The sequence below is a fragment of the Ascaphus truei genome, chromosome 13 (assembly GCF_040206685.1).
Source record: "Ascaphus truei isolate aAscTru1 chromosome 13, aAscTru1.hap1, whole genome shotgun sequence".
Taxonomy (NCBI): domain Eukaryota; kingdom Metazoa; phylum Chordata; class Amphibia; order Anura; family Ascaphidae; genus Ascaphus; species Ascaphus truei.
Window position 1 is genome coordinate 40,800,366 of NC_134495.1, and position 16,769 is coordinate 40,817,134.

General features: G+C 43.9%; 2 protein-coding genes across 3 annotated transcripts in view; both read right to left on the reverse strand.

The window, feature by feature from the left end:
- Positions 1–10,535, reverse strand: part of ST3GAL4 (ST3 beta-galactoside alpha-2,3-sialyltransferase 4) — a 114,001-nt gene extending 103,466 nt beyond the window's left edge. For both annotated transcript variants that reach the window (XM_075569278.1, XM_075569277.1), the window contains exon 1: positions 10,441–10,535. In XM_075569278.1, coding sequence (XP_075425393.1) covers positions 10,441–10,452 — 12 coding nt within the window. In that variant the 5' untranslated portion in view covers positions 10,453–10,535. The remainder of the gene's footprint in view (positions 1–10,440) is intronic.
- The window catches only part of LOC142464645 (uncharacterized), a 755,558-nt gene that overhangs the window by 285,623 nt on the left and 453,166 nt on the right, over positions 1–16,769 (reverse strand).

Below are 16,769 nucleotides of genomic sequence, written 5' to 3' on the forward strand. Positions count from 1 at the left end.
GTGCGGGGGTCGAGGGGGGGGGGGAAATCGGTGCTGGTAGAAGTGAGGCTGCTGGGGGAAGTACGGCGGCTGCCGGCGTCTCACTCCACCTCTTCCCCCCTCCTCCCTCTTCACCCCTCCTCCCTCTTCACCCCTCCTCCCGATCGGCGAGCGGCGGCAATTTTTAAAAAAATTAGCGCAACCCCGGTTATAGCGCGGTCAGATCGGGTGGCCCCCGAAGACCGCGCTATAACGGGGCAGAGATGTATTTGTATTTACATTGTATACCATTGAATAAAGTTTTTTTTTTTTTCATGTGATTGATTCAGGCAGGGGGGGGGGGGCGAGAAATGTCATGGATGAAAAGGGGGGCTCGGCATAAAACGTTTGCTCACCCCTATATTATATCAATATAATATCAGGTGTATGGAAGGTTAAAATGCAGCTCAGTGCAGTCTGAACGTTACCAATAACTACTAGAGAGTTTATAAAAATAAAATAAAGGAATTGTTCATACTCTGATGACAGAATATCAACCTTACAGGAGTTAAACTCGTATTGATTTCTAGGTGGGAAATGTCCACTTTAAAAATACTTACTGTGCACTTTAGGCATTTTAGTTACATTTGGTCCAATTTGAGACTGCATCATTAAAGGGATGAGCCTAATCTATACACAGACTTGTTTGAACTACAAGCAATAACAAATGACACAATATGTGGCTCAGCGCTTTAAAGACACAAGTGTATAATGATTAGAGATTCTGGTTTTCTGTAATGTTTTTTTCTGGATAATACGATTTAATTGCTATACCCTTCTTGGCGCCCGTGTCTCCCACTTGTGGATGGGTTGCCACAAGAGGTGCAATTTAATAGAAAAGGATGCTTTTTTTAATGGTTTTTATCGGTTTCAACCGATGATCAAAAAATGATTAGTGGGTTTTTTTTGTTCATGTTTCTCAGTTAAAACCGGATTACATCATTATAACAATGGATACCAGTTTTAGGTTTTAACCGTAAAAAACACCACCGATTGGTCATCTTGCATTTCTTTTACAAACGGAAATTAAGCATCATTTCAGATTGTGTTCTACCTTTTTAAGAAACCCAGCGATTGGTAGAAGACAAAGGCAACATGAGGGAGTAGGGAAAGTTAAATAAAGTGCACAAAATAAATGCCAAATGTGTGTTATTTGTTCCCATTCTTAACACTGATAAACACAGATTTTTATATAAAACAACACCAGAAAAACTAAAATTATAAACACTGAAAACCATAACCTCTCACCTGTCTCCCTTACGATCTATCCTAAACGCTGCTGCCAAAATCGCTTTGATTTTTCCTAGATCTGTCTCAGCATCTCCCCTGCTGAAATCCCTCTCCTGACTTCCTATCAAATCCCACATCACACACTCAATTCTTCTCCTCACTTTTAAAGCTTTACACTCTTCTGCTCCTCCTTACATCTCGGCCCTAATTTCTCGCTATGCACCATCCCAACTCTTGCGTTCATTTCAATGATGTCTTCTCTCTCTCTATGTTTTTAAAGCCCCAGTTCCCCTGTATGCCGCTCAAATAAAGTTTCCTTTTCATTCTGAATACATACATTATTATCAGATACTTGAGCAGTCTGATTTCAGCAACCAGACTTAAACTTATTTCTACGGCTGCTCTACAAAAGGTTGGTAGCTCTTGGTTAATATCTGTGCGATATATAGCAGTAGTTTCAGTGTCAAGTCCCACTGGAGACCATTGTGAGTTAAAGGCAGTGTTATATTTTTACCACTTGAGTGCCATAGGTGTTGCCACCTCATAGGGATGTATCTTTTGATCAGTGACTGAAAAACCAATCAACAAACTCGCCTAAAAAAGTAAGAAGGTGGACTTCCATATGAATCTCAGCAAGACTAATGTGATGTTCAAAAATGTGTAAACTCTACAAAGATGCAAATAAATGGAATAGAACTAGAAGTCCAAGACTATGTCTACCTAGGCTAGCAAGTATCAGTAGATTGGAACATTTTTAATTAAATCAATAGAAGAATGAAGATGGGATGGAACACATTTGGACATAAGACAGTTGTGACGGTGGGGGTAGCCAGCCTTCATAATAAAGGTGAAGCCCGGCTGGTTACCCCTAAAAACCATGTGTGTTCTGTACCCCTTAACCATCATATGTACGGAACTGGGATTTCGGAAACGGCACTTTAATAGTTGATACTGTGGGGCAAAAAAGTGTTAAAATGTATATAAAATGTTTGGCGATAATGTTACCGGTAGTTCCCTGATTTTACCCTCGAATTGCGTCTGATTTGCAGATACGAATATACATTTTAATAGCATTGTGTTCCCCTATGCAATATTGTATTTCCCTACCAGTAAGCTCTCAGAACTTGGTTCTAAAACTTGGCTGAGGCCAAGTTTTGCAGTCCATGTTCCCGTGCCCAAGTTTTAGAAAGTAAAAATGTACTTTTAAAATGTGTATTCATCTCTATGGGGGCAGCCCTGTCAATTCAAGTTGCCAGGCAGTCTGCATAGAGATGTTGGATCAAAGGGTAGGATGGAAGTCGAGAGGTGTCTGATAGTTTGGTGAGTGGGGAAGGGCGGCGTACCGGGTCCAGAGACAAAGACTCCCGCAGTGGAGACTCTTAGTTCTCCCAGACTCGGGGGAGCCTACCCAGCGGTAGGTATAGGGCTGGCAAGTTGAAGCCGTTGCTGGTAGGCACGGTTCCCATTGGCCAGTTCGAATTTCCCACTTGCCGGCTTTCTAAGCCTCCTCGACACACCCCCTTCTCTGATGCGTACGGCAAATCGAGCTCCAGCTCAGATTGGCTGTTGCAGTTATGATCCGTTCCTCGATTGGTCGCCAGCCCCTTCTCAATGTTGAACATAGGACACCGAGGTCTATGTAAGGGGACGGCCCTATCAGAGAACCAGACTATTCTTAGACGTGGTCCGGTGAAGCACTGGTGGGCTTTTCTCGGAATAGAAAAGGAGCTGGGCATTGAGGTGCCAGGAAAGCCTAGCCTAGCTGAGGACAAGTTCAGGAGATGCGGCCAAGTTCCAATAACCAACAAAGATCTGTCCAGCGGGGAAAGCCAGGTACCTCTCCCAAAAAGAGTACCGTGGTGTTCCTGGAAGTGGAGCGGACAGGGGAAGCCTCCTGAAGCAGGCGTCCTGCACCTAGTGAGGCTAGAGACTCCCCCCAGACTCCCAGTATGCGTGTATTACCTATATTTTGTGTTTCATTGTATGTCTGCTGGTTTTACCAGAATAACCCCCATATTATTCCACTACCTTGTCCTGCCTAGTGAATTGATCCTGTAAGGTAAAAGGTGTTAAAAGTTCTGGTCTCCCGTGACAGCAGTCTTATAAGGGAACCTTCCACTGTGCCTCAAAAGAAAAGTGTTTGACGAGTGCATCTGCCTATGTGAAGACCAGTACAGAAAGAGACATTACTGCCGCTCACCAAATGTGTGAAAGATATATACATATAGGGTGCATACGGGAAGATTGGAGACGTAAAGGAGGAGGAAGGTTATAAATATTACCCAAAAGAATCCTATTTGCACTCACTATTAGCAGTAAATGGCTAGGAAAAATTCAATCATTTGGAGCAACCCATTAGCCACTTACTAAACATATTAAAATACTTTATTTAACATATACAGAAAGAACCTAAATATCTAATATAAAAGAAACAGGGGGTAGGTACGAAAAGGTAAGTAGTCAAAATGGCTTATGTTAATAGACATTGTGTCTTTTCCTATCTATTTAGATGGAGGACAGCAAGTATATGTGGTGATGCACCAATGGTCATGTAAATACACAGTCATGTATAGTAACACATGGAAATATGTCTATCTTCATGTGTAAACTGATGCTAAATACTGTGTATGCTCTCGAAACTGCTTCCATATCCCTTCACTTTTGAAGTCTGTATGTCTGATGCCTATATATAGGTATATTAGTCAATACATTCATTATTGTTTTAAAATAAACCTATTACGCTATTAATATAGCTGTCCCTGTAGAGGGGATACCGCGGTTGTTTGTCACCTGTAAGTTCATGTGTCACAGCCTCGACAACACCTATACATTACGGTATCTGCAATATGCTTAGCTTCAGAAATCATATCAGCAGTCACATGTAAGAACAGAACACATCGCTACAGCAGCGTTGTTCTAGAGATATACGACCTGGTGTCTTTAGTTACTCAATAGAGCTTCCTCTCGCCGTTCCGTACCCGCGACCCCTGATGACGTCACGAATGAGACGTCATTAAAACCGACGTACGTTTCGCGCTACCTAGCGCTTTCTCAAGGTAATGGGAGTGATAGAAAGACCACATCCCTGACATCTTTTGTGGAGTGGCCGGAGGTGTGTCTACTCACGGTGGCCAATCATAAACAAAGATGAATGACACAGACATGCTAATGTGGCTGCTGTATTTACATCTTAATCTATATTACCACTGTGTGTGCCTATTATAGTCTGCATTTAGTGTTACATTTGTTATGTTTTGTCCCTATCGCTGGAGCAATTTATAGGACTTAGATGAGTGTCACTGTGGCCTCATGATATTAACAGAAGTAGTATATTTTTTATCAATTGTTTAACAGTTGGGGTGGTCTATCTCATCACTTGCAGATGTGGCATGCGATATGTGGGTAAAACTCACAGAGCCCTAAAGGTTAGATTAGCCCCTGATGAAGACTTTGCAGTGGAAACGCACGTTGGGTGATATCAGTGACCACTAAAGGAGCTCTTGTTGATGACATCTAGAGTGGAGGACAACTTAAATCAGCCCAGTACCTGCTGTGACGGCCGTGGAGTGGATGCTGTTGCTGTGAATATCTTGTCTGACCCTATGACCCAGTGTGGTCTGAATGCTCACAAACAAAGGCACTTATGTAAGTGGAATACTTTGTATTTTTAACATTAAAAACAGTACTATACTATTTTGCTTTCCCCCTTTTTTTGTACTGTATATGGACTTTCCCCCTCTACAGTATGTGGATCTGGAGTACCTGTCTGGAGACATAAGTTGGTAATTTTGAACAACCACAAAGCTTTCATTTCACGTTAAACACGTGAGTGCAAATTTTATAGAATTTCCAGCATTGAAGCTATCCTGTTGGAGTAGACAATATTGCACTATTTTGTGTGTTTTTACTTTCTTTTACATGGCCTGATGTGATTTGCGCACCTGTTTCTTCTTCGTTTGCTGATTGAATTTGGTTTGAATTCTACGTCAGGAGCTGCACTCATTAAGGATAGTATATCATCTGTGTTACCTTTGATTTGTTGTGATATTATTTGCCCTTGTTTTTTCTTTTCACAATACCTATATATATGCATCAGACATACACACTTTAAAAGTGAAGGGATATCGAAGCAGTTTCGAGAGCATACACAGTATTTAGCATCAGTTTACACATGAAGAGAGACATGTTTCCATGTGTTACTATACATGACTGTGTATTTACATGACCATTGGTGCATCACCACATATACTTGCTGTCCTCCATCTAAATAGATAGAAAGAGACACCTTGTCTATTAACATAAGCCATTTGACTACTTACCTTTTCGTACCTATCCCCTGTTTCTTTTATATTAGATATGTTGGTTCTTTCTGTATATATGTTAAATAAAGTATTTTAATATGTTTAGTAAGTGGCTAATGGGTTGCTCCCAAGGATTGAATTTTTCCTAGTCATTTACTGCTAATAGTGAGTGCAAATAGGATTCTTTGGGGTTATATTTATAACCTTCCTCCTCCTTTATGTGAAGACCACGCAGAAGCATGGAGAGATGTTTAAAATGCTCGGTATTAACTGAAGAGACAGAATGAATGGGTTTGAAAACAAACAAAGTCTGTGACATCACAAAGGAGAAGCAATTAAAATGGCAGTGGGCCAGACATATTGCAAATTGAAATTACTATCGTTGGAAAGGGATGATACTTGACTGCATTCATAGGGCAAGCAAAAAAGGACCAAGATGACAACCAACAGTAAGATTTTAAGACTACATCAGAAAGTTTGTTGGAGAACATGGAGAAGAGAGGCTTGCAGCTGCAGTACCTGAAAGAACATTTGGGAACCCTTCAACAAGGATGGAAAAAGGTCTTAAAATTAGATTATACACACACATACACAAAAACAGATAACATTTATAAATAGCTGCTTAGTGCTTGTTTTCTCTCTCCCCCTCTCACATATTTCAGCAAATATTCTGTGATCTTTGTACAGAGAGATGAGCAGAGGAATTAAGTCTGGGAATTATTACTAAAGAAAAATGATGTCACCTAATGACTAATCCTGACACATTCCAGTTTATATATTTTTCAAAGGGATTGTGTGTTCTCCTGTTAATCCCCTTTGCATATAATTACATCATCAGAAGCCTTTATTGAATGTTCCAGAATCACCACCCATAATCAGCTGTCAGGTCTCACATAGAAGGAGGATGTCTAACCCATTGGAAAACTGCCACTCATTTCCACAGTACATGGCCTCGTAACTTTGAACATGACTCACTTGCACACATATTTCCATTAAAAATAAAATTGTTGTGTGCAACCACTATACTAAAAACTCATTGCGTTCTTTAGAGCGTAGTTTCTGATAAGCTTGTATTTAAGAGAAAATACAAGTTCATGATGGTATGCTTTTTAGCATTGTAAAAATAATCTAAGATGATATTGAATCTACAAGACCATAACAATTTACAGTATATGGCTAAAGAAATTGATTCTCAAAGAAGTATTAACATGCCTAAGGAGTACTCTTCATCTTCCTCTTCAGGACATAGTGAAGTGGATTTTTCTGAGGCTGATACTTTGGGGACTAAACAGACACCACCTTAAAATAATCATAACAACCAGTGGCCCCATTAATATTAATACTGACTGCAATTTTATTCTCCTCTCACTCATCATCCCTCATCATATCTCCCCTTCCTCCTCATTATCTCTCCTCCTCCTCATCATCATCATCATCTCCCCTCCTCATATCAGATCTCCCCCTCATCATCAGCTATCCCCCTCATCATCAGCTATCCCCCTCATCATCAGCTATCCCCCTCATCATCAGCTTTCCCCCTCATCATCACCAGATCTCCCCCTCATCACCATCAGCGGTCTGATGCCGGCGTGGGACAGAGGGGTAGAGGTCCGCAGCTGAGGAAGAGCCGGGGCCCGGCCGCGAGAGGACCACCAGTCGGGCCTGGCCAGAGGTTAGGACTGACTTGCAGCGACAGCCACTGAACCCGGCCTAACCAACCACAAGGTAAGTCTGTTTTTTATATGAATTGAGGGGGGCGGGTGGTTTTATATATGTATTGGGGGGGGGGTAAGGGTCTTTTAATATGTATTGGGGTGGGGGTCTTTTAATATGTATTTGGGGTCGGGGTCTTTTTAATATGTATTGGGGGTCGGGGTCTTTTTAATATGTATTGGGGGATCTTTTTAATATGTATTAGGAGGGTGTATTTTTTATATGTATTGGGACGGGGGGTGTAGTTGTATTATGTGTGGGGGTGGGTGTATTTTTATTATGTAAAGGGGGATGGGGTTATAAGTATTTAGGGGGGTGGTTTTTTTGGTATGTATTTTGTGGGGGGATTAAGTGATTGTGGGGTAATTGACGGACAGAGGGGGCGATTGAGAGGAGAGAGGGGGGAGGGACTGAGTGGGGAAAAGAGGACGTAAGAGTGAGACGCAGGGGAGAGAAATACATGCAAGGCAGGAGGGGGGGAGAGTGAGAGGGGGTGAGTGAGGAAGAGGAAGTGAGACAGAGGGGAGATAAATACATGGAAAAAGGGTGGGAAATAGACAGGGCTCGTGAGGTGTGAAATGGGGGAGAGAGGCTCGCAACACCGCAGAGGGTGAAGATGACCCCGGGCGTAACTCTGATCCTGGGCCCTGGGAAATCTGTCTGGCCCTGAACAGCACACCCACAAACTCAGTATGCATGGTGTGTGTTTGTATTAATGCATTGTGTCTGGGTAGGTCTGCATGTACATTCAGGGGGTATTCGCAATGTGTTTTTCCTTAACTTTTGCATGGATTCAAATTACCTGTATTGTTTTCTGTAATGAGCTGTATACAGTCGGTGCCATATCATGGGGTCATGGCTCAATCCTGCAGCCAGTAGAAAGCTGCAACATTACTGGGAGAGGACGTTGCAGCGTTCTATTTGGAACCCCAGTGCAACATTACTGGGAGAGGACGTTGCAGCGTTCTATTTGGAACCCCAGTGCAACATTACTGGGAGAGGACGTTGCATCGTTCTATTTGGAACCCCAGTGCAACATTACTGGGAGAGGACGTTGCAGCGTTCTATTTGGAACCCCAGTGCAACATTACTGGGAGAGGACGTTGCAGCGTTCTATTTGGAACCCCAGTGCAACATTACTGGGAGAGGACGTTGCAGCGTTCTATTTGGCACCCCAGTGCAACATTAGTGGGAGAGGACGTTGCAGCGTTCTATTTGGAACCCCAGTGCAACATTACTGGGAGAGGACGTTGCAGCGTTCTATTTGGAACCCCAGTGCAACATTACTGGGAGAGGACGTTGCAGCGTTCTATTTGGAACCCCAGTGCAACATTAACGGGAGAGGACGTTGCAGCGTTCTATTTGGAACCCCAGTGCAACATTACTGGGAGAGGACGTTGCAGCGTTCTATTTGGAACCCCAGTGCAACATTACTGGGAGAGGACGTTGCAGCGTTCTATTTGGAACCCCAGTGCAACATTACTGGGAGAGGACGTTGCAGCGTTCTATTTGGAACCCCAGTGCAACATTACTGGGAGAGGACGTTGCAGCGTTCTATTTGGCACCCCAGTGCAACATTAGTGGGAGAGGACGTTGCAGCGTTCTATTTGGAACCCCAGTGCAACATTACTGGGAGAGGACGTTGCAGCGTTCTATTTGGAACCCCAGTGCAACATTACTGGGAGAGGACGTTGCAGCGTTCTATTTGGAACCCCAGTGCAACATTATTGGGAGAGGACGTTGCAGCGTTCTATTTGGAACCCCAGTGCAACATTACTGGGAGAGGACGTTGCAGCGTTCTATTTGGAACCCCAGTGCAACATTACTGGGAGAGGACGTTGCAGCGTTCTATTTGGAACCCCAGTGCAACATTATTGGGAGAGGACGTTGCAGCGTTCTATTTGGAACCCCAGTGCAACATTACTGGGAGAGGACGTTGCAGCGTTCTATTTGGAACCCCAGTGCAACATTACTGGGAGAGGACGTTGCAGCGTTCTATTTGGAACCCCAGTGCAACATTACTGGGAGAGGACGTTGCAGCGTTCTATTTGGAACCCCAGTGCAACATTACTGGGAGAGGACGTTGCAGCGTTCTATTTGGAACCCCAGTGCAACATTACTGGGAGAGGACGTTGCAGCGTTCTATTTGGAACCCCAGTGGTCATGTGTGTAGTTGTTACAGCACTAAATCTCTTGCTGCTCGGGAACTTGGGGGGACATTACCACTGCACTGTAAAATGGAGGTGGGTCAAATTTAACACACACAAGCTTGTAGGTTCAATGCCATCTTCACGCTCAACTCTCTGTGCCTCAATTTCTCCTGCGTTTGGGCAATAATCCCATTTTCCTGTGCATATTACATTATTTAATAAACACACAAAGAGAAACGATATGAAAAGGGAACGCACGGCAGTCCTAATACTGGAATATGTGTCGTAGAATAGTGTCTAGTAATTCTCAGAACCACTATAAAAAAAAACATAATATCCAACCCAAAATATAGCTTTGAAACGAAATCTTTCCTAAAAACATATTTTAAGAAAACCACAGAAAATTTAATGTATTCTCATCATTATCCCTCTATTTATGTTTTTTATTTTTCTTTAAAAAAAAAATGATAAAATCCACATTTGATCACCAAGCAGGAAAATTATTATTTCCTATAAAAGTATACTATATGAAAATATATATATATAACACAAATGCAAGAAAATCTTAAGTACTGCAGCGTGAAACGGAAAGTAAGAATCACTGCAGACAACATAAAAATGGCAACAAAGTAAAAATATATATATATATATTTCTAAGATTGCAATTTTAAAGAAACTCGTATTGCATTGGTTATAGATGAAGTTTCATATTAGACAAAAAAAAAGTCTTACCAATGAAAAAAAGTAGCCTTATTATTATTTTTTTTTTTATTATTATTATTAATAGGCCCAATAAAAAATACTGTAATTTAAACATTTTAAATGGGGAAGGCAAGTTCTTTGTAGCCCTAAAACCAGCTCCCAGTGGTTTAAACCCTTTCTAAATGAAGTAATTTTTCCTTGAAAAGAAAACATTTACACTTTAAAATAGGTAAATAACTAACAGGTGCACCTTTTACTTAAATCCCTATCATTTCCAGGTGAGAGTATGAGTTCCGATACGTAGCATAGGAAAGTGATGATCATACCTGTGCTCCCATCCATCCTGTGTTGCAGCTACAGTAACTGCCTTTTCCCTACTTCTACAAGTGGAAGATTTATGTCCTGGCACTGCCTACTCCTCCCACAGCTGTTATTTTGCTTAATTGAGAGGAAGGGCAGAGAAATTGTTTCCTTCTTCTAAGCAGTGACACAAAAGGAAATGCATTAACCGCACTTATGAAAGGTGTTGCAAGGTTTTCAGACAAGAAGGGTTTCCTGTATGTCAAGTGACGCGTGATTATACCTATGCTGCTGAAATTCCAAGTTCAAGTCCCACGATGGGACAGAAAGCTGATGTTTGTGATACCATAATACAATGTTTCTCAATGATGCAGAGCAGGGCCATCTTAACAACATTAGGGGCCCCCGGGCAAAGCAGTGCACGGGGCCCGGCCTACACTGTCGCTCCCAGCCTCCCACGCACTCACTAGCAGCAGCAGGCACCGGAAGTGCTGCACTGTTAGGCTGCGAGGGGGGGGAGAGCGAGCGGAGCCGGGGTGCCGTGCGGGGGGGAGAGCGAGTCGGGGTGCCGGGCGGGGGGGAGAGCGAGACGGGGTGCCGGGTGGAGGGGAGAGCGAGTCGGGGTGCCGGGGGGGGGGGAGAGCGAGCGAGTCGGGGTGCCGGGCGGAGCCGGGGTGCCGGGCGGAGGGAGAGCATTGGTGGACATGCATGGGCTGGCCACATGGGGCCCCCTTATGCTGTGGGGCCCCCAGCAACTGCCCAGCGTGCCCATATGTTAAGACGGCCCTGGTGCAGCGGTCCCGGAGTTAAACACTGCTGGCTGGTCAGCTGGCTCTAACTGAAGATAGAGAGGCTGTGATTTGTCTCTACTAGCTCTCCTCTCTATGCTGAGCTGAGAGAGAAAGGCGGACAGCCTCCCACTGTGAATGTGGAGTGTGTGCCGTAGAGAAAAGTGATGAGTGTGCGATGTGAGAAGGGGGTGTATTGTATATGGAGTGTGTATGAGGGTGAGTTTGTGTGTGAGTGAGAAGGGTTGTGCACGGTCAGAGGTGCCCCGAGCAGGGCAGTTGACAGGGGGAGAGCCGGGACAAGTGTCCGAGCGTGGTGGCTGTGGGGGGCCCGGCTGGTTGGTGAAGGAAGTTGGCCCAGGCCAGAGTTTGGACCCAACTTCTGTGTTTAGCTGCCGGCTGCTGCCGGGTCCTGGCTCTTCCATGCTGCTATGGCCTCCCTCACTCTCCTGCGCCGGGCCTCTCTTATATGCCGGTGCCGGGACCCTTCAGCAACGAGAGGCCAGGGAGCCGGACACAAAAGTTGAGCTTGACCTCTGGCTGAACCCAACTTCCAGCATTGGCCGACTGGGCCTCCCGCAGCCACCGGCATTAGAGAGAGGCCCAGTGCAGGAGAGTGAGGGAGGCCCACAGCAGCATGGGAGAGCCAGGACCCGGCAGCCAAAAACAGAAGTTGGGGGGCCCAACTTCCAGCGCGCACCGGCAGAGGCCCTGCGTGCATTGGCGTCAAAAGCGTGGTCATGGGACTGTGTTAGTGAAGGAGGCCCGCAGCTGGGGAGAGCCGAGCCCGGCGGCAATGATAGGACCGGCAGCCAAACAAAGAAGTTTAGGGACAGTCGGGTTAGCAGAGGTCAGAGACCATCTCCAAAGTAGGTAAGTTTGTATTTATTTGGTGGGGGTTTATGTATTTTTGGGGGCTGGTGATTTTTTTGTATGCCTTTGGGAGGGGTAGGGGGGTGTATGTATTTGGGAGGGTTGTATGTATTGTGGGGTGTTTTTTGTTTGTATTTGAAGGGAGGGGGGTGTATTTGGGAGGGCTGGTATATATTTGCTTGGCGAGGAAGGGTTTGGTATGTATTTCTATGTTTTTCCTATGTATTTGTGGGGTGGGGATTTGGTATGTATTATGGGGGTGGGTGGGAGGTTGGTATGTATTTGTGGTGGATTGGTATATATTTAAGGAGGTGGGGGAGTTTTGGTATATATTCAGGGAGGTTGTGGGGGTTTTGGTATGTATTTGGGGGTGGGGGGTTTGGTATGTATTTGGGGAGTGGGAGTTTGGTGTGTATTTGAGGGGTGGGGGGGTTGGTATGTTTTGTTGGAGGTGCGGGGAGTTTGGTATGTATTTGGGGGTGGAGGGGAGTTTGGTATGTATTTGGGGATGGGAGGGAGTTTGGTATATATTTTGGGGTTGGGGGGTGTTTGTATATATTTGGGATGGGGATTGTGTGTGGAGGGGGAGGGAATGAGTAAAAGTGGGGTGATTAATGGGGGAGAGAGAGGAGAGAAGTGGCATAGGAGAGGGGGTGAGGAAGTGAGTGAGGAAACGAGGGAGTAAGAGTGAGAAGGAGAAATACATGCTAGGTGGGGGGGATTGAGTCAGAGTAGTATAATTGATGGAGGGGCTAGTGTGGGAGGAGAAGGGATGAGTGAGGAAGAGAGGAAGTGAGATGGAGGGGAGAGAAATACATTGGAAGGGGGGGGGTTAATAGAGATAACTCGCGAGGTGTGAAGTGGGGGTCTTGCAAGACCGCCGACACAGGGGCCTGGTCGTAACTCTAGTCCTGGGCTACTGGAAATCTGTCTGCGGCCCTGTAAGTATGCATTTGGGGTGGCGGGTTAGTGTAAGTATGTTTTTGGGGTGAGGAATTTGTGTAAGTATGTATCAGGAATGGGAGATTAGTGTAAATATGTATTTGGGGTGGGGGATTAGTGTAAGTATGTATTTGGGGTGAGGTTTTAGTGTATGTATTTGGGGGGGTTGTGTTGTAAGTATGTACTTGGGGGGGTAATGTTGTAAGTATGTATTTGGGTGGAATTATTACTAGAGAACAAAGACACCCTATGGGCAGAACTCGTTGTGTGTGGTAATGTAATGGTGATAGACTTAAAATTAAAATACTTTAATTATACTAGTTAAAATAAGTGTCAAAATCGTTGAAATCAAAGGACAACTGACAGTGGTAACAAAACACATAATACAGACAAAAATACACAATACTAAAACTGAGATCTAGGGGGAGAGGTGAAGATCCAAACTATCTGCTAATTAGCAGAGAGAAGCTATCATGAACTAAATAATTAACCCCCTAGTTCAGCAATGACAAGGTTAAAAAGCCTGTAAAATAGATACAGGTGACGGTGGACTGACCATGCACATGTGTATACTGAAATGCTATATGGAGTATATATCAGTTGAGTGAGAGCTCACTAATAATGGAATCGTATAGCCACATGAGGCAACAATGTTCTAATAACTCTGGTCGTGAAGGACCCCTAAGTAGAGGGTTAAACAAGCCTAGCAATAGACAGGTAGAGATAGTAATCAAGATCTTCGTGAGTAGTGTGCACAGGAGCTCACAAAATGTGATACTTAGCTCTGGGGCACGGATCTAGTCCGTATCCAGTTATAGCCCCCTAGTTCAAATGTGCCACTATAGCAAGCTTCATCAAGCCTCACAATATACAGAAGTAAATAGTTAACAGAACTGTCATAAATAGTGTGCACAAGAGCTTACCAAGTGTAATACTCAGCTCTGGGGCACGGATAGTAGTAAAGAGGTTCTATCTGTAAATTTTGCTCTCCGATAAGCTTTTCTTATACATCGGTGGCTGTACCCCTGTACCCCCTTTCAATGAATCTTTCCCTCATCTTTTGTGCTTCATACTGACCAGGGCGTCATTTATTGAATTCATCAACATACTCAACAACAACGAGTTTAACCTTCACTTAACCTACGAAATTGATACACAGGAGGTTACCTTCCTTGACCTTAAAATCTCTAGAGGTGATGATGATAGAGTGGAAACAACAATCCACAGAAAAAAGACAGCTACTAATAGCCTTGTGCGCTACGAAAGCCACCACCCAAGGCGACTTAAGGAGGGTATCCCTGTTGGGCAATTTCTGCGGATCAGCAGGAATTGCTCCACCATCACAGCTGTTGAGTATGAAGCACAAAAGATGAGGGAAAGATTCATTGAAAGGGGGTACAGCCACCGATGTATAAGAAAAGCTTATCGGAGAGCAAAATTTACAGATAGAACCTCTTTACTGAGTAACTATCGTACCCCAGTTGAAGACTCCAAACTCATCAGATTTGTGGGAACATTTAACAATCAATGGTCAGAGATTAATGCCATACTAAAGAAACACTGGCCTGTCCTCTTGGAGGATCCAGACCTTAATGACGTCCTGCGACCTACACCAACCCTGGTCAGCAGAAGGGCATCAAATCTCAAAGACCAGCTAGTCCACAGTCACCTGAGACCATTAACAGCAAGTACCTGGCTAACTAATAGATCAGTGGGGAACTTTAAATGCCAAGGATGCAAGGCCTGTACCCATCTGTCCCTTTCAAAAACATTCTTTAATTGGAACAATACGAAATGTTTCAAAGTCAGGCAGTTTATTAACTGTAGGACAAAGGGGGTTATTTACCAAGTCACTTGTCAGTGCACCAAAAAATACGTTGGCAAGACCATCCGTGAGTTCCGGCAACGTATTCTGGAACATCTAGGGGCAATACGGAATCATCTGGATACCCCTCTAGCCAATCATATACATCAGGTGCACGGTGGTGACATTACAAACCTTTGTTTCACAGGGAATAAAAGCGTCCCCCCTAGTCCAAGAGGGGGAGACTGGAATCGTCTCATTTAAAAAAGGAGTCCAAATGGTTTTATTTATTGGGTACTTTGGCACCTAGAGGGATCAATGAGGGCTTCCTATTCTCTCCCTTCATCTAGATTGCCAGTATCATTCTACTTGACCCCTTGGATTTTTGGTCTGTGATCTATCTGCATTATCCATCATGCACAGGTTTTGGACTAAAGATCATTCCACCTTTAGAGTTCGTGACCTTGATTCTTCTAGTTACATTAAGATATCCTTTTATCTATACAGCCCCTGAGTCAATAATTATCACACATTGTCTGTTTTCACAACATTTTATTGTGTGGGCTGGCTCTCCCCCGATCCAGTCTGCAGCAACAAGACATCTGCCGATCTCCTGCAATAGAAACAAGTGGTTATACTCAGCTGTTCTGCATACGTTGGTAACTCAACACACTATATATACCCTTTGAAAAAGTGCCCCAGCGAAACGTGCGTCAGGTGGGAGGCGGCTACAGGACTGACGTCATCACGTCATGACGCTCACATGCCGGGCAGAGGGTGAGAGGCACTGCTAAGTGCCGGTGTATGCGAGAAGGGATATTATGTTGGCTTCTAATTGCTATACTGTATATGTTATGATGCTTTTGCATGCTGGATTCACAGCATCTAACTAATTTCAGCGTTACTTTGTTTCGTGAGCTTTGACGAGAGCTCGATACATTTGATAGGGGTACGGTGTACATACCATTACTTTACCCTGAGTATTCTTGCGTAACTGCTGTTTACATTTGTTGCATTGAATTTATCCCTTCCTCCCCTCGGCCATCTGTGTGTGTTTGCTCACTATTTCTCTGATGTCAGTGATCAAGCCTGCTAGAGTGGCACATTTGAATTAGGGGGCCATAACTGGATACGGACTAGATCCGTGCCCCAGAGATGAGTATTACACTTGGTAAGCTCTTGTGCACACTATTTATGACAGTTCTGTTAACTATTTACTTCTGTATATTGTGAGGCTTGATGAAGCTTGCTATAGTGGCACATTTGAACTAGGGGGCTATAACTGGATACGGACTAAATCCGTGCCCCAGAGCTAAGTATCACATTTTGTGAGCTCCTGTGCACACTACTCACGAAGATCTTGATTACTATCTCTACCTGTCTATTGCTAGGCTTGTTTAACCCTCTACTTAGGGGTCCTTCACGACCAGAGCTATTAGAACATTGTTGCCTCATGTGGCTATACAATTCCATTATTAGTGAGCTCTCACTCAACTGATATATACTCCATATAGCATTTCAGTATATACATGTGCATGGTCAGTCCACCGTCACCTGTATCTATTTTACAGGCTTTTTAACCTTGTCATTGCTGAACTAGGGGGTTAATTATTTAGTTCCTGATAGCTTCTCTCTGGTAATTAGCAGATAGTTTGGATCTTCACCTCTCCCCCTAGATCTCAGTTTTAGTATTGTGTATTTTTGTCTGTTTTATGTGTTTTGTTTCCACTGTCAGTTGTCCTTTGATTTCAACGATTTTGACACTTATTTTAACTAGTATAATTAAAGTATTTTAATTTTAAGTCTATCACCATTACATTACCACACACAACGAGTGCTGCCCATAGGGTGTCTTTGTTCCCTAGTAATAATTCTGTTCTCTCCCCTTATTGCACCGTTGTTGACTTTACTTTACCACATACTACAGGCTGATGCGAGGGTCTCCATC